The sequence below is a fragment of the Battus philenor genome, unplaced genomic scaffold, assembly GCF_028537555.1.
Source record: "Battus philenor isolate CCGP_79_NKW_IND1 unplaced genomic scaffold, ilBatPhil1.0.hap1 SCAF_20, whole genome shotgun sequence".
NCBI lineage: Eukaryota > Metazoa > Arthropoda > Insecta > Lepidoptera > Papilionidae > Battus > Battus philenor.
The window spans coordinates 7,990,364-8,011,795 of NW_027181683.1; the positions used below are offsets into that span (position 1 = coordinate 7,990,364).

At 37.5% G+C, this 21,432-nt stretch overlaps 9 protein-coding genes across 9 annotated transcripts; 4 read left to right on the plus strand and 5 right to left on the minus strand.

Moving 5' to 3' along the window:
- Positions 1-103: 103 nt before the first annotated feature.
- On the minus strand, positions 104-729 carry LOC137923008 (chorion class B protein PC10-like). Its single transcript, XM_068766130.1, has 2 exons — positions 679-729; positions 104-586 (listed from the first exon to the last, which is right to left on the minus strand). Exons 1-2 carry the CDS (start codon positions 727-729, stop codon positions 104-106), a joined length of 534 nt encoding a protein of 177 aa, XP_068622231.1.
- Positions 730-2,208: 1,479 nt separating this feature from the next.
- LOC137922881 (chorion class CA protein ERA.1-like) lies at positions 2,209-2,751 on the plus strand. Its single transcript, XM_068765974.1, has 2 exons — positions 2,209-2,259; positions 2,383-2,751. Exons 1-2 carry the CDS (start codon positions 2,209-2,211, stop codon positions 2,749-2,751), a joined length of 420 nt encoding a protein of 139 aa, XP_068622075.1.
- Positions 2,752-4,612: 1,861 nt separating this feature from the next.
- Positions 4,613-5,238, minus strand: LOC137923009 (chorion class B protein PC10-like). The gene is made up of 2 exons (XM_068766131.1): positions 5,188-5,238; positions 4,613-5,095 (listed from the first exon to the last, which is right to left on the minus strand). Exons 1-2 carry the CDS (start codon positions 5,236-5,238, stop codon positions 4,613-4,615), a joined length of 534 nt encoding a protein of 177 aa, XP_068622232.1.
- Positions 5,239-6,654: 1,416 nt separating this feature from the next.
- On the plus strand, positions 6,655-7,195 carry LOC137923010 (chorion class A protein Ld2/Ld41-like). The gene is made up of 2 exons (XM_068766132.1): positions 6,655-6,705; positions 6,827-7,195. The coding sequence occupies exons 1-2, from the start codon at positions 6,655-6,657 to the stop codon at positions 7,193-7,195; spliced, it is 420 nt and encodes a 139-aa protein (XP_068622233.1).
- Positions 7,196-9,691: 2,496 nt separating this feature from the next.
- Positions 9,692-10,317, minus strand: LOC137923012 (chorion class B protein PC10-like). Its single transcript, XM_068766133.1, has 2 exons — positions 10,267-10,317; positions 9,692-10,174 (listed from the first exon to the last, which is right to left on the minus strand). Exons 1-2 carry the CDS (start codon positions 10,315-10,317, stop codon positions 9,692-9,694), a joined length of 534 nt encoding a protein of 177 aa, XP_068622234.1.
- Positions 10,318-11,763: 1,446 nt separating this feature from the next.
- LOC137922892 (chorion class A protein Ld2/Ld41-like) lies at positions 11,764-12,306 on the plus strand. Its single transcript, XM_068765999.1, has 2 exons — positions 11,764-11,814; positions 11,938-12,306. Exons 1-2 carry the CDS (start codon positions 11,764-11,766, stop codon positions 12,304-12,306), a joined length of 420 nt encoding a protein of 139 aa, XP_068622100.1.
- Positions 12,307-14,768: 2,462 nt separating this feature from the next.
- On the minus strand, positions 14,769-15,409 carry LOC137923013 (chorion class B protein PC10-like). Its single transcript, XM_068766134.1, has 2 exons — positions 15,359-15,409; positions 14,769-15,266 (listed from the first exon to the last, which is right to left on the minus strand). The coding sequence occupies exons 1-2, from the start codon at positions 15,407-15,409 to the stop codon at positions 14,769-14,771; spliced, it is 549 nt and encodes a 182-aa protein (XP_068622235.1).
- A 1,490-nt stretch (positions 15,410-16,899) lies between these two features.
- On the plus strand, positions 16,900-17,436 carry LOC137922897 (chorion class A protein Ld2/Ld41-like). The gene is made up of 2 exons (XM_068766005.1): positions 16,900-16,950; positions 17,074-17,436. The coding sequence occupies exons 1-2, from the start codon at positions 16,900-16,902 to the stop codon at positions 17,434-17,436; spliced, it is 414 nt and encodes a 137-aa protein (XP_068622106.1).
- Positions 17,437-20,281: 2,845 nt separating this feature from the next.
- LOC137923014 (chorion class B protein PC10-like) lies at positions 20,282-20,903 on the minus strand. Its single transcript, XM_068766135.1, has 2 exons — positions 20,853-20,903; positions 20,282-20,764 (listed from the first exon to the last, which is right to left on the minus strand). The coding sequence occupies exons 1-2, from the start codon at positions 20,901-20,903 to the stop codon at positions 20,282-20,284; spliced, it is 534 nt and encodes a 177-aa protein (XP_068622236.1).
- Positions 20,904-21,432: the final 529 nt, after the last annotated feature.

A 21,432-nucleotide genomic window follows, 5' to 3' on the forward strand; every position in this document is an offset into this window, starting at 1 on the left:
AACTAAACTTAAAATATATATCTCATTAAAGGAATTGAAAAGAGTTATGTTGAAGCATACAGAATTTTTAATTTGCAAATATCATTTGGTCAGAAGTAATTTTTCAGTAGACACCGCATCCGCAGCCTCCGAAGGCGCGGCCGGCGATGGCGGGGCCGTAGCCGATACCGGCGGCGAGACCGGGGCCGTATCCGAAGCCGGCGGCGGCGGGGTAGCCCCAGGCAGTGCCAGCGATGTCTTCGCTGATCATGCCCACGGCACCGTCGCCGCAGCCGTAGGAGACGGCACCAGCACCAGCGGTAGGCAGAGCGCCTTCCAGTCCGACAGTGCCCAGGAAAGGCAGCTCGCCGCCGACGGCCAAGATACCTCCGATCTCGTTCTCTGAGAGCACGGACAGGCCGACGGGCGGGATGGGGGAAGCGCTAGACACAGCGAAGCCACCACCGCTGGATGTCGGCACGGCAGCTAGTCCGCAGCCGGCTCCGTAGCCAGCCCAGGGAGCGGCGGCGCCAAAGGGAGCGGCGGCCATCAAAGGAGCTTCATAAGCCAACCCAGCGCCCAATCCGCCGCAGTAAGCAGAGATGCTCTGAACAAAAAAGAAATAATTTTTACAAAAATCTTAAAGAGAATGCAATATGTTATTACCAAATATGACTATGAACGCTTTTAACTACATACCTGAACCAAAAACGCTTGAGCGCAGAAAAGAATGATTGCCTTGGCGGTCATGTTGGCTTTGCTTCGTTAAAACAAATGTAAAGTTTAATTAGTTCGTGTGGTTTATATAGTCTTAACATTAAGTAAGGCGAAGACAATTGTGAGCATATTAGGCAATCTAAAGCGCACCGGCTTTTGTAAAGAATGCACATACATGATAAGACGACATACAATAAAAATTAAATTAAAATTAATTGTTTCATCATAAAACCAAGCTCTACGTTGAAAATTATTATTGTTATTTTTCTTTTACAAAGTCAAAATAGTAAAGAGGTAGAAAATGTGTAGAGATATATAAGGTAACAGGAGCAAATAGATACTTAGCAATTGAGTATTTAAGACATTCCTTATTGTTTTATGATATATATGTAGCCCACTGCTAAAGGAGTATTGTGTCTAAAGTATAAATTGATGTGGGTAAAAAGAAAATTTTGCGGATGTAAATAACAACGACTTCCAAATATTTCCTGTATCCCGAATGATGATACAACGATAGTCCAGAACCAAATTAAACAGCTTAACAGCCAGATTACGTTCTGGGGATGGTCTACTATATATACTTTATATTCCTTTAATTTAAATTTCATCACCAAGTACCTATGCAGTAATGTTGGATAAAAGAATTTTCTCGATATTTTAATGAGAGTAAAAAAGATCGAGCTGTTCTTCGATCGCGTCACAAACATTCGAATCGAAATTCTTAATACCTAACGAGTGACAGCTCAGGCCGAGACGTCGAGTGACGTGGAGTTTCCCGCCTTGCGCCCACGACACTGTCAAAGAACATCCACCAAGCGACATAAGATCGCCGAACATTTAATTTAACCTAAGCTGAGGCACCCGAGACAGACCTCTAGTTAAGGTTCTGTACAAATAAAAGTGCATAATTGATTATTGGCTTTATTTATTTACGAGTATTAACCCAAAATATATCAAAATCGAATGCACCAAAAAGTCATAATTCCTTTATAATTCCATTTACAACAAAAAGTTATAATTCCGACCGCTTATTTACGGTGTTTAATATTCTCGACATCATTGTATTATAATGATATTAAAGAAATTATAATTAAGTAAGTTCTAGTACCTAATTATAATGTACTTTCATTCAGCAGCTAAAATAAAATAATTATTGCAACTGATTTACTTTTGGTAAATAAGAGCTCTAATTATTTGTTATATGTCTAGTACTGGTTTGTTTTTTGCGGTCAAAAACAAGTCTTATTACTTTACATTGAGACTTTAGAAAAATAGTTTCGAACATGAATAAAAGTTTAAAGAGAATTGAATAACATATATAATACTTTTAAAATGTAATATTTTGAAGTAATTTGTTTTCTGCTTTGTGGCATGCTTCTGTGTACAGTATCACGTGTTGTAATATTTCATTGCGAAATTATTATAGTATGAATAGATGTTCATTATATATAAAGAGCTCACTTCAATTTACAATCACTCTGAACTCGTACAGTCGGAAAACAATTCTCAGTCATGTCTCCATTCGCCTTCTTGTTGCTCTGCGTTCAAGCTTGCTTGATCCAGGTGAGGTTTTTAATTTTAATTATTTTTATGAATACTTCCAGAATCGATGACATTTTTCTTTTAACTAGAGATATGTATTAAATCATTAACAACCAATTTATTATATTATTTGTGATATTCTAGACCGTGTTCAGCCGTTGCCTTGGACCCGAATTAGGACTGGGCTTCGCTCCTGAATTCGCTGGTGAATGCGGACTTGGATACGGACGCGGTTTAGCCACTGAATTCGGTTACGGACCTGGTCTTGGTTACGGATACGGACCCGCTGCCCCTGCAGCTCTCGCAGGTCCTGCTTACGGAGGCTCTGGTGTCGGTGACATTGCGGTCGCCGGCGAGATGGGAGTTGCCGGTACCACTCTGGTCGAGGGACAAGTGCCGATCCTCGGTGCTGTCAGATTCGGAGGAGATGTCCCGGCTGGCGGTGTTGTCTCCATCGCAGGACGTTGCGCCGGCGGCTGCGGCTGCGGCTGCAACGGCCCTTACATGTACTGATTGACATTACGTGACTACATAACTACGTGATCGTAACAATTTTCAATGAATAAAACCAAATGATAAATGCACCATATGAATTTATTTACTTTATTAAAACCTTGAAAATAATAAAAGAACAAATACCTTACAATTAGAGTTTTGCATTTCATATATATTTTATCATTTCATATTATAATCAGTCTTACGTAAATGGGGTGTTTACTTTGAAAAAAAAAGTGTTATATATGTCATGTGTCTTGCATCTCATGTTTTTACAGGGTGACCGAAAACAGGTATAAGAGATCGGGATGGGCGAAACCATAGCTCAACACCTATCAAACTATGGACGGAATACCTTATTCAAAAATCAATGGTTGTATTAGAAAGTAAAAAAAGTTCATTGTTATTTAAATCGAACAGCTATCATAAATGTCATATAACATAAAAAGGACGCTAGTCGATTAAAACGATAGAGAAGGGTAAATTCAATAAGAACTAGAAGTAAAATCGATTACCGAAGATACCATAAAACAAGTGCTTTTGTAGAGCATGTCGTGTTTACTTACGTGCTTCGTATATTTTATAATATGTATTTTTTATTGTAATAATGTAAATGATTAATTAAAAGCTCTCTTGAAACACTCTAAGTCTTGTAAACCACATGATGTCCGTTTTTAACTTATGGTGGTTATAAATAATTTATCGAAATTAGATATACTTAAATAACACAAAAATATTTAAACTTCCAATAAAATAGAATTTTTTTTAGTTTGCCCTACAAGTGGAGTTTTTTATGAAAAAAACTAAATCTCGGATATCTCGGAAACAATTGATTTTTCGATAGGGTACAATACACTAAATGACTGCAAATAGGCTGTATGTTCAACCTCTGTATAGTGAATTCTGCAAAAAAAAAAAATGGAAAACATGTCTTTTGTTCCTTCATAGTATAACTAAATCTGAAAATTCGTATCAGTTTTACGGTGACCATTCACACTATAAAAAAGAAGAATATTTTTTTCAATATTATTTAAAAGGATTAAATTAAAATCTGAAATGTATTTAAATTATTAAATTACATAATTTTAAATACATTTTTTGAAAACTTAGAAGTAAGTACGCAGAGGATGCTACTTCCCATCCTTTGGAAACTTGTTTGTGAGCATTGGTGAACCTAAACAATGAATGCACATAATGTGAATTATATAAGATTGCATCCCGGGAATCGCACCCACAATCTATGATCGAGGGTTTCAGTCCTCTAGTGCTAGACTATTCCTGCTCAAAAGAATTTTTTTTTCGAAAACAAGTCTTGAAAAATTAATAGAATTAGGAATACTGCGGAAATGATCACAAAAATATCTCCACTCACTACTTACAATATCGGATCTATATACCTCTATCTGTCTTTACATATCTCTAATGACAGCGCGTTTGGAGCCCTCGTAGCTTTGAGTAGAACGATGCCGTTTTAGAAACCCTCAATTTGAATCTGGTTCCCATCGAATCGAGTTCTTCTGGCTTTCTTCTCGTGAAAAACACAGTGGATAATTTTAAGTGATTCAAAATGGATCATAATAATACATATAAAAATTATTAAAATTGATATTGTGAAAAGAGAAATAAGCCAAAGTATCAATGACTTATGTATATATGTTTATATTTACTCTTTGCTTAGAACTTAATGGAAAACTACAAATAAACACGTGTTTGCGTGATAAAGAGGTACCAAATATCAAACTAGTGCAAAAGTATCGAGCTTTTCTTTTTATATAAACTAAACTTAAAAATATATATCTCATTAAAGGAATTGAAAAGAGTTATGTTGAAGCATACAGAATTTTTAATTTGCAAATATCATTTGGTCAGAAGTAATTCTTCAGTGGACACCGCATCCGCAGCCTCCGAAGGCGCGGCCGGCGATGGCGGGGCCGTAGCCGATACCGGCGGTGAGACCGGGGCCGTATCCCAAGCCGGCGGCGGCGGGGTAGCCCCAGGCGGTGCCGGCGATGTCTTCGCTGATCATGCCCACGGCACCGTCGCCGCAGCCGTAGGAGACGGCACCGGCACCAGCGGTAGGCAGAGCGCCTTCCAGTCCGACGGTGCCCAGGAAAGGCAGCTCGCCGCCGACGGCCAAGATACCTCCGATCTCGTTCTCTGAGAGCACGGACAGGCCGACGGGCGGGATGGGGGAAGCGCTAGACACAGCGAAGCCACCACCGCTGGATGTTGGCACGGCAGCTAGTCCGCAGCCGGCTCCGTAGCCAGCCCAGGGAGCGGCGGCGCCGAAGGGAGCAGCGGCCATCAAGGGAGCTTCATAAGCCAACCCAGCGCCCAATCCGCCGCAGTAAGCAGAGATGCTCTGAGCAAAAAAGAAATAATTTTTACAAAAATCTTAAAGACAATGCAATATGTTATTACCAAATATGACTATGAACGCTTTTAACTACATACCTGAACCAAAAACGCTTGAGCGCAGAAAAGAATGATTGCCTTGGCGGTCATGTTGGCTTTGCTTCTTTAAAACAAATGTAAAGTTTAATTAGTTCGTGTGGTTTATATAGTCTTAACATTAAGTAAAGCGAAGGCAATTGTGAGCATATTTGGCAATCTAAAGCGCACCGGCTTTTGTAAAGAATGCACATACATGATAAGACGACATACAATAAAAATAATATAAAAATCAATTGCTTCATCGCAAAACCAAAGTCTACGTTAAAAATGACTATTGTAACTTTTCTTTTACGAAGTCAAAATAGTAAAGAGGTAGAAAATGTGAAAAGGTATATAAGGTAACAGGAGCAAATAGATACTAAGTAATCGAGTATTTAAGACATTCCTTATTGTTTAGTAAATATGATATAAATGTGGCCCATTGCCAAAGGAGTATTGAGTCTAAATACTTGCTTTGCAAAGTGGGGTGGGTCACAAATTAATTTTTCGAATTGTAAATAAGAATAAGCTCCAAATGTCACCGCTATCACGCATGCTAATACAACGATAGTCCAGAACCAACTTAAACAGCTTAACAGCATAATTACGACTGGGGACTGGGGACGACCTACTATAACTATACGATACCTTTAATTTAAATTTCATCACCAAGTACTTATGCAGTAATGTTGGATTAAGGAATTCTCCCGATATTTTAATGAGAGTAAAAGATCGAGCTGTTCTTCGATCGCGTCACAAACATTCGAATCGAAATTCTTAATACCTAACGAGTAACAGCTCAGTCCGAGACGTCGAGTGACGTGGAGTTTACCGCCTTTCGCCCACGACACTGCCAAAGAACATCCACCAAGCGACATAAGATCGCCGAACATTTAATTTAACCAAGCTGAGGCGCCCGAGATAGTCCGCTAGTTAAGGTACTTTAAAAATGGAAAGGCATAGATGATTATTGGCTTTATTTATTTACGAGTATTAAGCCAAAATATATCAAAATCGAATACACCAAAGTAAACATCAAAATAAGAATTATCCGACTGCTTATTTACGGTGTTTACTATTCTCGACATCATTGTATTATAATGATATTAAAGAAATTATAATTAAGTAAGTTCTAGTACCCAATTATAATGTACTATTCAGCAGCTAAAATAAAATGATTATTGCAACTGATTTACTTTTGGTAATAAGAGCTCTAATTATTTGTTATATGTCCAGACTTTAGAAAAATAGTTTCGAACATGAATGAAAGTTTAAAGAGAATTGAATAACATATATAATACTTTTAAAATGTAATATTTTGAAGTAATTTGTTCTCTGCTTTGTGGCATGCTTCTGTGTACAGTATCACGTGTTGTAATATTTAATTGCGAATTTATTATACTATGGATAGATGTTCATTATATATAAAGAGCTCACTTCAATTTACAATCATTCTGAACTCGTACAGTCGGAAAACAATTCTCAGCCATGTCTCCATTCGCCTTCTCGTTGCTCTGCGTTCAAGCTTGCTTGATCCAGGTGAGGTTTTTAATTTTAATTATTTTTATGAATACATCTAGAATCGTTGATATTTTTCTTCTAACTAGAGATGTATTAGATCATTAACAAGCAATTTATTATATTATTTGTGATGTTCTAGACCGTGTTCAGCCGTTGCCTTGGACCCGAATTAGGACTGGGCTTCGCTCCTGAATTCGCTGGTGAATGCGGACTTGGATACGGACGCGGTTTAGCCACTGAATTCGGTTACGGACCTGGTCTTGGTTACGGATACGGACTCGCTGCCCCTGCAGCTCTCGCTGGCCCTGCTTACGGAGGCTCCGGTGTCGGTGATATTGCGGTCGCTGGCGAGATGGGAGTTGCCGGTACCACTCTGGTCGAGGGACAAGTGCCGATCCTCGGTGCTGTCAGATTCGGAGGAGATGTCCCGGCTGGCGGCGTTGTCTCCATCGCAGGACGTTGCGCCGGCGGCTGCGGCTGCGGTTGCAACGGCCCTTACATGTACTGATTGACATTACGTGACTACATAACTACGTGATCGTAACAATTTTCAATGAATAAAACCAAATGATAAATGCACCATATGAATTTATGAACTTTATTAAAACCTTGCAAATAATAAAGAAACAAATACCTGACAATTAGAGTTTTACATTTCATAAATATTTTTTCATTTTATATTATAATCAGTCTTACATAAATGGGGTGTTTACTTTGAAAAAAAAAAGTGATATATATGTCTTGCATCTCATGCTTTTACAAAGTGACCGAAAATAGGTATAAGAGATCGGCATGGGCGAAACTATAGTTCAATACCTATCAAACTATGGACGGAATACCTTATTCAAAAATCAATGGTTCTGGAGCTATTTGAATTCTAAATGTTCAAATTTTTATAAATTTAAATCCCGATATTCTGGAAAAAATATAGACCATTTTTTTTCTTTTTGCTCTTTGTACTCCCTGTACCAAATTATTAAACTTCATTATTATAGTTTAATCATTATTTTATTCAGTTTATTTTTTAGTTAATTGTTATAGGATTAAATTTTTAAATCATTCTATACAGTACTGTAATTAGGTAACGAGTTAATAAGCTAGTACAAGTAGTTAGGCTCTAAAGTAGTGAACCGATCACATATCCAAGGTCGGCGGTTATCGCAAGAAAAGTCATTGTGTCGATCCCTGGGGGAAACCTACGCCTTGCGGTGAATGTCTATCGGCTAACACGTAGATGTTAATGATGATGTCTTTTAAAATTTAACTGTTTTCATTTGTGGATGTACAAATGATTCCTTAAACAATATTTCTTTTCCATAAAGAATAGACTTAATTCCAATGGCGTATTATATTAATATAGATATATAGAATAGCATGTCATTTTCTGTGGTTATAGACTTAGTGACAGAATTTATTTACAAGCGAGGATAGAATACTGTAATAATTACGTTTTTCTAATTGTCACAAGTTAGGATGTTGGCTTCGCGCTTGTGTTAGAAAAAGTTGTATTAGAAAGTAAAAAAAGTTCATTGTTTATAAATCGCACAGCTATCATAAATATCATATTAAATAAAAACGGACGCTAGTCGATTAAAACGAACGACAAGGGTAAATTCAATAAGAACTAGAAGTAAAATCGATTACCGAAGATACCATAAAACAAGTGCTTTTTTAGAGCATGTCGTGTTTACTTACGTGCTTCGTATATTTTATAATATATATTTTTTATTGAAATAATGTAAACGATTGATTAAAAACACTTTTGTAACACTCTAAGTCTTGTAAACCACATGATGTCCGTTTTTAACTTATGGTGGTTATAAATAATTTATCGAAATTAGATATACTTAAATAACACAAAAATATTTAAACTTCCAATTAAATAAAATTTTTTTAGTTTGTCCTACAAGTGGAGTTTTTTTTATGAAAAAAACTATATCTCGGATATCTCGGAAACAATTGATTTTTCGATAGGGTACTACTAAATGACTGCAAATAGGCTGTATGTTCAACCTCTGTATAGTGAATTCTGCAAAAAAAAATGGAAAACATGACTTGTGTTCCTTCATAGTATAACTAAATCTGAAAATTCGTATCAGTTTTACGGTGACCATTCAACACAATAAAAAAGGAGAATTTTTTTTTTCAATATTATTTAAAAGGATTAAATTAAAATCTGAAATGTATTTAAATTATTAAATTACATAATTGTAATAAACTTTTTGAAAACTTAGAAGTAAGTACGCAGAGGATGCTACTTCCCATCCTTTGGAAACTTGTTTGTGAGCATTGGTGAACCTAAACAATGAATGCACATAATGTGAATTATATAAGATTGTATCCCGGGCTTCGCACCCACAATCTATGATCGAGGGTTTCAGTCCTCTAGTGCTAGGCTATTCCTGCTCAAAAGAATTTTTTTTTTCGATAACAAGTCTTAAAAAATTAATAGAATTAGGAATACTACGGAAATGATCACAAAAATATATCTCCACTCACTACTTACAATATCGGATCTATATATCTCTATCTGTCTTTACATATCTCTGATGACAGCGCGTTTGGAGCCCTCGTAGCTTTGAGTAGAACGATGCCGTTTTAGAAACCCTCAATTTGAATCTGGTTCCCATCGAATCGAGTTCTTCTGGCTTTCTTCTCGTGAAAAACACAATGGATAATTTTAAGAGATTCAAAATGGATCATAATAATACATATAAAATTATTAAAATTGATAATGTGAAAAGAGAAATAAGCCAAAGTATCAATGACATATGTATATATGTTTATATTTACTCTTTGCTTAGAACTTAATGAAAAACTCCAAATAAACACGTGTTTGCGTGATGAAGAGGTGCCAAATATCAACTAGTGGCAAAATACAGAGCTTTTCTTTTTATATAAACTAAACTTAAAAATATATATCTCATTAAAGGAATTGAAAAGAGTTATGTTGAAGCATATAGAATTTTTAATTTGCAAATATCATTTGGTCAGAAGTAATTCTTCAGTAGACACCGCATCCACAGCCTCCGAAAGCGCGGCCGGCGATGGCGGGGCCGTAGCCGATACCGGCGGCGAGACCGGGGCCGTATCCCAAGCCAGCGGCGGCGGGGTAGCCCCAGGCGGTGCCGGCGATGTCTTCGCTGATCATGCCCACGGCACCGTCGCCGCAGCCGTAGGAGACGGCACCGGCACCAGCGGTAGGCAGAGCGCCTTCCAGTCCGACAGTGCCCAGGAAAGGCAGCTCGCCGCCGACGGCCAAGATACCTCCGATCTCGTTCTCTGAGAGCACGGACAGGCCGACGGGCGGGATGGGGGAAGCGCTAGACACAGCGAAGCCGCCACCGCTGGATGTTGGCACGGCAGCTAGTCCGCAGCCGGCTCCGTAGCCAGCCCAGGGAGCGGCGGCGCCGAAGGGAGCGGCGGCCATCAAAGGAGGTTCATAAGCCAACCCAGCGCCCAATCCGCCGCAGTAAGCAGAGATGCTCTGAGCAAAAAATAAATAATTTTTACAAAAATCTTAAAGACAATGCAATAATTTATTACCAAATATGACTATGAACGCTTTAAACTACATACCTGAACCAAAAACGCTTGAGCGCAGAAAAGAATGATTGCCTTGGCGGTCATGTTGGCTTTGCTTCTTTAAAACAAATGTAAAGTTTAATTAGTTCGTGTGGTTTATATAGTCTTAACATTAAGTAAAGCGAAGGCAATTGTGAGCATATTAGGCAATCTAAAGCGCACCGGCTTTTGTAAGGAATACACATACATGATAAGACGACATATAATAAAAAATAAATAAAAATTAATTGCTTCATCACAAAACCAAACTCTACGTTAAAAATGACTATTGTAACTTTTCTTTTACGAAGTCAAAATAGTAAAGAGGTAGAAAATGTAAAAAGATATATAAGGTAACAGGAGCAAATAGATATACAGCAATGGAGTATTCAAGACATTCCTTATTGTTGTATGATATAAATGTGGCCCACTGCCAAAGGAGTATTGTCTCTAAAGTATAAATTGATGTGGGTGAAAAGAAAATTTTGCGGATGTAAATAAGAACGACTTCCAAATATTTCCTGTATCCCGAATGATGATACAACGATAGTCCAGAACCAAATTAAACAGCTTAACAGCCAGATTACGTTCTGGGGATAGTCTACTATATATACTTTATATTCCTTTAATTTAAATTTCATCACCAAGTACCTATGCAGTAATGTTGGATAAAAGAATTTTCTCGATATTTTAATGAGAATAAAAGATCGAGCTGTTCTTCGATCGCGTCACAAACATTCGAATCGAAATTCTTAATACCTAACGAGTGACAGCTCAGTCCGAGAGGTCGAGTGACGTGGAGTTTCCCGCCTTTCGCCCACGACACTGCCAAAGAACATCCACCAAGCGACATAAGATCGCCGAACATTTTATTTAACCTAAGCTGAGGCGCCCGAGACAGTCCTCTAGTTAAGGTACTGTCCAAATGAAAATGCATAAATGATTATTGGCTTTATTTAGTTACGAGTATTAAGCCAAAATATATCAAAATCGAATGCACCAAAGTAAACAACAAAAAGTTATAATTCCGACCGCTTATTTACGGTGTTTATTATTCTCGACATCATTGTATTATAATGATATTAAAGAAATTATAATTAAGTTCTAGTACCCAATTATAATGTACTATTCGGCAGCTAAAATAAAATGATAATTGCAACTGATTTACTTTTGGTAAATAAGAGCTCTAATTATTTGTTATATGTCCAGTAATGGTTTGTTTTTTTCGGTCGAAAATAAATCTTGTTACTCTACATTGAGACTTTAGAAAAATAGTTTCGAACATGAATAAAAGTTTAAAGAGAATTGAATAACATATATAATTCTTTTAAAATGTCATATTTTAAAGTAATTTGTTTTCTGATTTGTGGCATGTTTCTGTGTACAGTATCACGTGTTGTAATATTTAATTGCGAAATTATTATAGTATGGATAGATGTTCATTATATATAAAGAGCTCACTTCAATTTACAATCATTCTGGACTCGTACAGTCGGAAAACAATTCTCAGCCATGTCTCCATTTGCCTTCTTGTTGCTCTGCGTTCAAGCTTGCTTGATCCAGGTGAGGTTTTAAATTTTAATTATTTTTATGAATACTTCTAGAATCGTTGATATATTTCTTTTAACTAGAGATATGTATTAGATCATTAACAAGCAATTTATTATATTATTTGTGATATTCTAGACCGTGTTCAGCCGTTGCCTTGGACCCGAATTAGGACTGGGCTTCGCTCCTGAATTCGCTGGTGAATGCGGACTTGGATACGGACGCGGTTTAGCCACTGAATTCGGTTACGGACCTGGTCTTGGTTACGGATACGGACTCGCTGCCCCTGCAGCTCTCTCTGGCCCTGCTTACGGAGGCTCCGGTGTCGGTGATATTGCGGTCGCCGGCGAGATGGGAGTTGCCGGTACCACTCTGGTCGAGGGACAAGTGCCGATCCTCGGTGCCGTCAGATTCGGAGGAGATGTCCCGGCTGGCGGCGTTGTCTCCATCGCAGGACGTTGCGCCGGCGGCTGCGGCTGCGGTTGCAACGGCCCTTACATGTACTGATTGACATTACGTGACTACATAACTACGTGATCGTAACAATTTTCAATGAATAAAACCAAATGATAAATGCACCATATGAATTTATTTACTTTATTAAAACCTTGAAAATAATAAAGGAACAAATACCTGACAATTAGAGTTTTACATTTCATATATATTTTATCATTTCATATCATAATCAGTCTTACATAAAGGGGGTGTTTACTTTGAAAAAAAAAGTGATATGTATGTCATGTGTCTTGCATCTCATGCTTTTACAGGGTGACCGAAAATAGGTATAAGAGATCGGGATGGGCGAAACTATAGCTCAATACCTATCAAAGTATGGACGGAATACCTTATTCAAAAATCAATGGTTCTGTAGCTGTTTGAATTCTAAATGTTAAAATTTTTATAAATTTAAATCCCGATATTCTGGAAAAAATATAGACCATTTTTTTTCTTTTTACTCTTTGTACTCCCTGTACCAAATTATTAATTTCCATTATTATAGTTTAATCATTATTTTATTCGGTTTATTTTTTAGTTAATTGTTATAGGATTAAATTTTTAAATCATTCTATACGGTACTGTAATTAGGTAACGAGTTAATATGCTAGTACAAGTAGTTAGGCTCTAAAGTAGGTGAACCGATCACATAGCCGCGGGCATCGCAAGAAAAGTCATTGTGACGATCCTTGGGGGAAACCTACGCCTTGCAGTGAATGTCTATCGGCTAACACGTAGATGTTAATGATGATGTCTTTTAAAATTTAACTGTTTTCATTTGTGGATGTACAAATGATTCCTTAAACAATATTACTTTTCTATAAAGAATAGACTTAATTCCAACGGCGTATTACATTAATAAGAATAGCACGTCATTTTCTGTTGTTATAGACTTAGTGACAGAATTTATTTACAAGCACGGATACAATACTGTGATAATTACGTTTTTCTAATTGTCACAAGTTAGGATGTTGGCTTCGCGCTTTTGTTAGAAAAAGTTGTATTAGAAAGTAAAAAAAGTTCATTGTTATTTAAATCGCACAGCTATCATAAATGTCATATAATATAAAAAGGACGCTAGTCGATTAAAACGATCGACAAGAGTAAATTCAACAAGAACTAGAAGTAAAACCGATTACCGAAGATACCACAAAACAAGTTCTTTTTTAGAACATGTCGTGTTTACTTACGTGCTTCGTATATTTTATAATATGTATTTTTTATTGAAATAATGTAAACGATTGATTAAAAGCACTTTTGTAACACTCTAAGACTTATAAACGACATAATGTCCGTTTTTAACTTTTTGTGGTTTTAATAATTAATTGAAATTAGATATATTTAACTAACACAGCAATATTTAAGTTCGCTCTACAAGTGGAGTTTTTTTATGAAAAAAACTAAATCTCGGATATCTCCGAAACCATTGATTATTCGATAGGGTACAATACACTAAATGACTGTAAATGGGCTGTATATTCAACTACTGTAAAGTGAATTCTGCAAAAAAAATGGAAAACATGTCTTGAGTTCCTTCATAGCATAACCAAATCTGAAAATTCGAATCAGTTTTACGGTGACCATTCAACACTATAAAAAAGGAGATTTTTTTTTAATATTATTTAAAAGGATTGAATTAAAACCTATAATGTATTTAAATAATTAAATTACATAATTTTAAATAAAATTTTTGAAAACATAGAAGTAAGTACGCAGAGGATGCTACTTCCCATCTTTTGGAAACTTGTTTGTGAGCATTGGTGAACCTAAATAATGAATGCACATAATGTGAATTATATAAGATTGCATCCCGGGAATCGCACCCACAATCTATGATCGCGGGTTTCAGTCCTCTAGTGCTAGGCTATTCCTGCTCAAAAGATTTTTTTTTCGATAACAAGTCTTGAAAAATTTATAGAATTAGGAATACTGCGGAAATGATCACAGAAATATATCTCAACTCACTACTTACAATATCGGATCTATATATCTCTATCTCTCTTTACATATCTCTGATGACAGCGCGTTTGGAGCCCTCGTAGCTTTGAGTAGAACGATGCCGTTTTAGAAACCCTCAATTTGAATCTGGTTCCCATCGAATCGAGTTCTTCTGGCTTTCTTCTCGTGAAAAACACAACTGATAATTTTTAGTGATATTAAATGGATCATAATAATACATATATAAAAATTATTAAAATTGATAAAGTGAAAAGAGAAATAAGCCAAAGTATCAATGACTTATGTATATATGTTTATATTTACTCTTTGCTTAGAACTTAATGGAAAACTCCAAATAAACACGTGTTTGCGTGATAAAGAGGTACCAAATATCAATCTAGTTCAAAAGTATAGAGCTTATCTTTTTATATAAACTAAACTTAAAAATACATATCCCATTAAAGAAATTGAAAAGAGTTATGTTGATGCGTACAGAATTTTTAATTGGCAAATATAATTTGGTCAGAAGTAATTCTTCAGTAGACACCGCATCCGCAGCCTCCGAAGGCGCGGCCGGCGATGGCGGGGCCGTAGCCGATACCGGCGGCGAGACCGGGGCCATATCCGAAGCCAGCGGCGGCGGGGTAGCCCCAGGCGGAGGCGGCGATGTCTTCGCTGATCATGCCTACGGCACCGTCGCCGCAGCCGTAGGAGACGGCGCCAGAACCAGCGGTAGGCAGAGCGCCTTCCAGTCCGACAGTGCCCAGGAAAGGCAGCTCGCCGCCGACGGCCAAGATACCTCCGATCTCGTTCTCTGAGAGCACGGACAGACCGACGGGCGGGATGGGGGAAGCGCTAGACACAGCGAAGCCACCACCGCTGGATGTTGGCACGGCAGCTAGTCCGCAGCCGGCTCCGTAGCCAGCCCAGGGAGCGGCGGCGCCGAAGGGAGCGGCGGCGCCGAAGGGAGCGGCGGCCAAGGGAGCTTCATAAGCCAACCCAGCGCCCAATCCGCCGCAGTAAGCAGAGATGCTCTGAGCAAAAAAGAAATAATTTTTACAAAAATCTTAAAGACAATGCAATATGTTATCACCAAATATGACTATGAACGCTTTTAACTACATACCTGAACCAAAAGCGCTTGAGCGCAGAAAAGAATGATTGCCTTGGCGGTCATGTTGGCTTTGCTTCTTTAAAACAAATGTAAAGTTTAATTAGTTCGTGTGGTTTATATAGTCTTAACATTAAGTAAAGCGAAGGCAATTGTGAGCATATTAGGCAATCTAAAACACCCAGGCTTTTGTAAAGAATGCACATACATGATAAGACGAAATACAATAAAAATTATATAAATATTAATTGCTTCATCGCAAAGCTAAACTCTACGTTAAAAATGACTATTGTAACTTTTCTTTTACGAAGTCAAAATAGTAAAGAGGTAGAAAATGTGGAGAGATATATACCTTTTATACACAGGAGCAAATAGATACTAAGTAATCGAGTATTTAAGACATTCCTTATTGTTTAGTAAAAATGATATAAATGTGGCCCATTGCCAAAGGAGAATTGAGTCTAAATACTTGCTTTGCAAAGTGGGGTGGGTCACAAATTAATTTTTCGAATTGTAAATAAGAATAACCTCCAAATGTCACCGCTATCCCGCAAGCTAATACAACGATAGTCCAGAACCAACTTAAACAGCTTAACATCATAATTACGGTCTGGGGACGACCTACTATACGATACCTTTAATTTATATTTCATCACCAAGTACCTATGCAGTAATGTTGGATTAAGGAATTCTCCCGATATTTTAATGAGAGTAAAAGATCGGGCTGTTCTTCGATCGCGTCATAAACATTCGAATCGAAATTCTTAATACCTAACGAGTGACAGCTCAGGCCGAAACATCGAGTGACGTGAAGTTTCCCGCCTTGCGCCCACGACACTGCCAAAGAACATCCACGAAGCGACATAAGATCGTCGAACATTTAATTTAACCTAAGCTGAGGCACCCGAGACCGTCCTCTAGTTATGGTACTGTACAAATGAAAGTGCATAATTGATTATTGGCTTTATTTATTTACGAGTATTAAGCCAAAATATATCAAAATCGAATGTACGAAAGTAAATAAAAAAAAAAGTGTTATTTGACTGCTTATTTACGGTGTTTACTATTCTCGACATCATTGTATTATAATGATATTAAAGAAATTATAATTAAGTTCTAGTACCCAATTATAATGTACTATTCAGCAGCTAAAATAAAATGATAATTGCAACTGATTTACTTTTGGTAAATAAGAGCTCTAATTATTTGTTATATGTCCAGTAATGGTTTGTTTTTTTCGGTCGAAAATAAATCTTGTTACTCTACATTGAGACTTCAGAAAAATAGTTTCCAAAATTAATCAAAGTTTATAGAGAATTCAATAATATTTATTTGTATTTACCCACACATATATGTAGTAAACATACTTCTAAAATGTCATATCTTAAAGTAATTTGTTTTCTGCTTTGTGGCATGTTTCTGTGTACAGTATCACACGTATTGTAATATTTAATTGCGAAATTATTATATTTTGTATAGATGTTCATTATATATAAAGAGTTCGCTTCATGTTACAATCACTCTGAACTCGTCCAGTCGGAAAACAACTCTCAGCCATGTCTCCATTCGCCTTCTTGTTGCTCTGCGTTCAAGCTTGCTTGATCCAGGTGAGGTTTTTAATTTTAATTATTTTTATAAATACTTCTAGAATCGTTGATATTTTTCTATTAACTAGATATATGTATTAGATCATTAACAACCAATTTATTATATTATTTGTGATATTCTAGACTGTGTTCAGCCGTTGCCTTGGACCCGAATTAGGACTGGGCTTCGCACCTGAATTCGCTGGTGAATGCGGACTTGGATACGGACGCGGTTTAGCCACTGAATTCGGTTACGGACCTGGTCTTGGTTACGGATACGGACTCGCTGCCCCTGCTGCTCTCGCTGGCCCGGCTTACGGAGGCTCCGGTGTCGGTGATATTGCGGTCGCCGGCGAGATGGGAGTTGCCGGTACCACTCTGGTCGAGGGACAAGTGCCGATCCTCGGTGCCGTCAGATTCGGAGGAGATGTCCCGGCTGGCGGCGTTGTCTCCATCGCAGGACGTTGCGCCGGCGGCTGCGGTTGCAACGGCCCGTACATGTACTGATAAGTACCTACGTGATTATAATCATTTTCGATGAATAAAATAAAACAATGAAAGCAGCATCTGATTTTTTTTCCTCAAAAAGTATGACATTCTTATAAGCTTTTGTGTTTTTAATGGCATGTTAGGCTCTTCATACTCTAATATAATAAAATATGTCAGGCCTGTATAAATTATATTGAACATAAAGAGATAATATTAAAAATGACTTCAATGATCGGCGTAGTGACTTGCGAAAAACTTATATACATATATGTCATGCATCACATGTCTTAATCCTAGTCTAGCCATAAGTTCTGTTACAAAGAAATTATCCGATAAATTCTAAAAAACAATTTTATTTTAACATTTCATATGTTATTATGTAACGTAAAAAATATATATTAACGAACTAAAATAGTTATTTAAAGAGTCCACCCTTGGCTTTACCGCACGCTTTTAATCGGTCGAGCCATGCGTCGATTGATTTACGAACGGTTTCCATTGGAAACCTGGTCACTGCAGCCTCCAAAGATTACTTGAGCGACTAAATATTTAGGTGACGCTTAGTGCAAGCCATATTCTCTAGCACACGCCACCGCCAAATTACTCAACACGTGTTTCACCCCTTCACGGGGCATCTTCAGGGGTTATGTTACACCGATTTGTGCCAAACACAGAGTCTGGCACTTGGCGGTTGTGTGATTCGCATTGTTTGACGCATACGCATTTATCAGCGGGTTGGCGGGCGGTGCACTTTATTGCACGATTACCACTGCATGTGCGGAAGTGGCTAAATATTGGTACTTTTCTTACTTAAAAAAGTGTACATTATAGAGGATGCAATATCTCAACATTGCATGAATTCGCCATATGCGTGCCGGGATTGCGTTGAAGAAAATCGGACCGTATACGGTGCTTGGGGCTGAACCTACGCATAGCACGCTTAAGGAAGCCTCCTTGAAATTCAAATAGATTTCGCTCTAATACCTCTGTATGCTTCTTGTTATTCCATACATTCTTATGTTACCAATCGAACAAAACAATAATAGTACAATTAACTATTTCCAGAATGCTGTAAGTTCTTCATAATTTTGTAAAGTAACATTCAGCACTACACGAGATGGGAAAAGATCTCGAGGACACATCCAAGCGATGGCCAGAATTAATCCCGAGTGCACCATAAACTTTTTTTTTTTGCTCGGTTTTCAGAAAAGCACGAAACCGAGGCACGAAACCTATTGAACGATCCCCCAGTCCTTTTAATGTGACAGACACGAGAGAAGTAATTAGATAATGGAGAGAGCGTTCTTTTATCAACTTTTCAGTGGGACGCTTTTAGTGATACTTAAATACAAACGCAAAAAGCATACGCTTCACAAAATAAATATGATTTAAAACTCCAGAGTCAGTGGCGTAGCTGGGGGGTGGCGAGCGGGGCGGCCGCACCAGGCACCACAAGCAGGGGGGGCACCAAAGTTGAAAGTAATATTTTTGAATTTTTTTTTGAATGATGAATAATAAAAATGTTAAAATAAATATGAAAACCATAATTCAAAGTAAATAACATAAACCTCCTAAGGTTTGTTGGTTTCTCTTCAATCTTTCACTTTTTTGGCCTATCTTGGAGTTTGGGAACCAATTTTAAGGGAAATTAATGACGCACAACCATATATGCAAAAGAAAGGGTTAAGTGTTAGGGAGTGTGCTATGAAATTGAAAGCTGTTTAGTTAGAAAGTTGTTTCCTCACAGATTCAATAGAAAATATAACTGATTCTTGTTTGACTTTTTTCTGAAAATATATGTTCTATATTAGGAATTTCGACGGAACAACCTAGACGAATTTCTAGAAATAAGAAAAATGCTGGAAGAGAAGTTAGTAATGAAAATATAACTTACATGAACAAATTAAGGCGTGAAATAAGTACATGTGTGGAAAAGATAAAATAAGAAATATTAACAAGATTCGAACAGTTGCATGAAGTAGTTGGCAAATTCGGATTTCTTTCGCCCTCTTAGTTATTAAATAATCAATTTGATATTGATCTTTGTTATGCACCTGATGACATATACAAATCAGAATTTTTAATTGAAAGAAAGAGACTTCAGAATTTCGTGGAAGCTTCACCTTGTAAAGATACTTTGAAAATCGAAGGACCACTAGAACTCTTGAATTTCATACATAAACATCAGCAGTCAGATTTTGTGCCTAATATTGTAATACTGCAAGGATTTTTGTAACTTTTGGAGTAAGTGTAGGTACATGCGAAAAAAGTTTCTCAAAACTTAAATTAATTAAAAACTACTTAAGATCAACAATACCACATAACAGATTAAATAATCTTACAATAATGTCAATAGAACATGAACTAGTCGACACTATTGATTTTGAAAATGTGATTAATGACTTTGCAGGCCAAAAAAGCGAGGAATGTTTGTTTTTTAATTTTCCCAATAAATTTTATTAAGATCTAATGTTATTTTAAATATATTTATTATTATTTTGAACCAAAAAAAATAAATATAAACTACATTCTGTTCTGAATTTTGAAATTATTTACTCTTTGGGGGGGGGGGCACCAAGCCCCAACCTGCCCCAGGCCCCAAATACCATAGCTACGCCACTGCCCAGAGTGTTAACATTTTAAAATCAAATACGTGTTAACAGTGATTAAATATTCAAGTTTAAAAAGATGTGACTGTTTGCTCTACCAAAAATCAAAAATTGATTCAAATCTTCATGCAATCATTCAAACATAAACAATTTAGGGATGCATACACATCCTCTTTTTTAAAGAAATAAAATGTAAAAATGCGTGAAAGAAATTTTAATTTTCAAATATCATTTGTCTTATAAAAAGTGATTGATCAGTAGACACCGCATCCGCAGCCTCCGAAAGCGCGGCCGGCGAAGGCGGGACCGTAGCCGATACCGGCGGCGAGACCGGGACCGTATCCCAAGCCAGCGGCGGCGGGGTAGCCCCAGGCGGGGCTGGCGAAGTCTTCGCTGATCATGCCCACGGCTCCGTCGCCGCAGCCGTAGGAGACGGCACCAGCACCAGCGGTAGGCAGGGCGCCCTCCAGACCAACGGTGCCAAGGAAAGGCAGCTCGCCGCCGACAGCCAAGATACCTCCGATCTCGTTCTCTGAGAGCACGGACAGGCCGACGGGCGGGATAGGGGAAGCGCTAGACACAACGAAGCCGCCACCGCTGGATGTTGGCACGGCAGCTAGTCCGCAGCCGGCTCCATAGCCAGCCCAGGGAGCGGCGGCACCGAAGGGAGCGGCGGCCATCAAGGGAGCTTCATAAGCCAACTCGGCGCCCCATCCGCCGCAGTAAGCAGAGATGCTCTGAACAAAAAGAAAAATTTTATAAAATCATAAAAATTATGGAATACTTTATTACAAAATGTAGCTAGGAGCGCTTAAAATGACATACCTGAACCAAAAACGCTTGAGCGCAGAAAAGAACGATTGCCTTGGCGGTCATGTTGGCTTTGCTTCTAAAAAACAAATGTAATGTTTAAGTGGTTCGTGTGGCTTATATACTGTAAACATTTAGTAAACCGGCGGCTATTGTGAGTACATTAGGCAATTTATGGCACTGACAATTTCGTTAACAAAACAAAACACATACGTGATAACACAAAATACAATATCATTTGTTACAAATAAAATACATTTCTTAATTTGAAAAAAAAACTTTTGTTAAAATATCTTTTTTCACTTTTTTCTGCAAAGTCAGTAAAAAATAGGGTAACGATTTAGAGAATTAACACAAGATATATTACGTAACCGGAGCAAATAAAAGCTTAGCAATAATAAATTATCGGTTATTATTAAATAAATCTGATATGAACAAGGCCTTTCTTGCCTGCTATATAGTGACGTGAATAGCAATGAAAATTTGCTAGTTGTTAATTCATTAAGTTAAATTAAGTCTCAAATTTACCTTTAAATTTGATTACCTCTAGTAAAAGATCCTAGCTTCCAAGATTGAGTTCATGTTTAATTGGTTG

Excerpts from the sequence above, each read along its gene's own strand:
- LOC137923010 (XM_068766132.1), top strand. The coding sequence starts at position 6,655 with ATGTCTCCATTCGCCTTCTCGTTGCTCTGCGTTCAAGCTTGCTTGATC. Across the intron at positions 6,706-6,826 it reads TTCAAGCTTGCTTGATCCAG|ACCGTGTTCAGCCGTTGCCT; the intron begins GTGAGGTTTTTA and ends GTGATGTTCTAG.
- LOC137923013 (XM_068766134.1), bottom strand. The coding sequence starts at position 15,409 with ATGACCGCCAAGGCAATCATTCTTTTCTGCGCTCAAGCGCTTTTGGTT. Across the intron at positions 15,267-15,358 it reads CTCAAGCGCTTTTGGTTCAG|AGCATCTCTGCTTACTGCGG; the intron begins GTATGTAGTTAA and ends TTTTTTGCTCAG.
- LOC137923009 (XM_068766131.1), bottom strand. The coding sequence starts at position 5,238 with ATGACCGCCAAGGCAATCATTCTTTTCTGCGCTCAAGCGTTTTTGGTT. Across the intron at positions 5,096-5,187 it reads CTCAAGCGTTTTTGGTTCAG|AGCATCTCTGCTTACTGCGG; the intron begins GTATGTAGTTAA and ends TTTTTTGCTCAG.
- LOC137923008 (XM_068766130.1), bottom strand. The coding sequence starts at position 729 with ATGACCGCCAAGGCAATCATTCTTTTCTGCGCTCAAGCGTTTTTGGTT. Across the intron at positions 587-678 it reads CTCAAGCGTTTTTGGTTCAG|AGCATCTCTGCTTACTGCGG; the intron begins GTATGTAGTTAA and ends TTTTTTGTTCAG.
- LOC137923014 (XM_068766135.1), bottom strand. The coding sequence starts at position 20,903 with ATGACCGCCAAGGCAATCGTTCTTTTCTGCGCTCAAGCGTTTTTGGTT. Across the intron at positions 20,765-20,852 it reads CTCAAGCGTTTTTGGTTCAG|AGCATCTCTGCTTACTGCGG; the intron begins GTATGTCATTTT and ends CTTTTTGTTCAG.
- LOC137922881 (XM_068765974.1), top strand. The coding sequence starts at position 2,209 with ATGTCTCCATTCGCCTTCTTGTTGCTCTGCGTTCAAGCTTGCTTGATC. Across the intron at positions 2,260-2,382 it reads TTCAAGCTTGCTTGATCCAG|ACCGTGTTCAGCCGTTGCCT; the intron begins GTGAGGTTTTTA and ends GTGATATTCTAG.
- LOC137923012 (XM_068766133.1), bottom strand. The coding sequence starts at position 10,317 with ATGACCGCCAAGGCAATCATTCTTTTCTGCGCTCAAGCGTTTTTGGTT. Across the intron at positions 10,175-10,266 it reads CTCAAGCGTTTTTGGTTCAG|AGCATCTCTGCTTACTGCGG; the intron begins GTATGTAGTTTA and ends TTTTTTGCTCAG.
- LOC137922892 (XM_068765999.1), top strand. The coding sequence starts at position 11,764 with ATGTCTCCATTTGCCTTCTTGTTGCTCTGCGTTCAAGCTTGCTTGATC. Across the intron at positions 11,815-11,937 it reads TTCAAGCTTGCTTGATCCAG|ACCGTGTTCAGCCGTTGCCT; the intron begins GTGAGGTTTTAA and ends GTGATATTCTAG.
- LOC137922897 (XM_068766005.1), top strand. The coding sequence starts at position 16,900 with ATGTCTCCATTCGCCTTCTTGTTGCTCTGCGTTCAAGCTTGCTTGATC. Across the intron at positions 16,951-17,073 it reads TTCAAGCTTGCTTGATCCAG|ACTGTGTTCAGCCGTTGCCT; the intron begins GTGAGGTTTTTA and ends GTGATATTCTAG.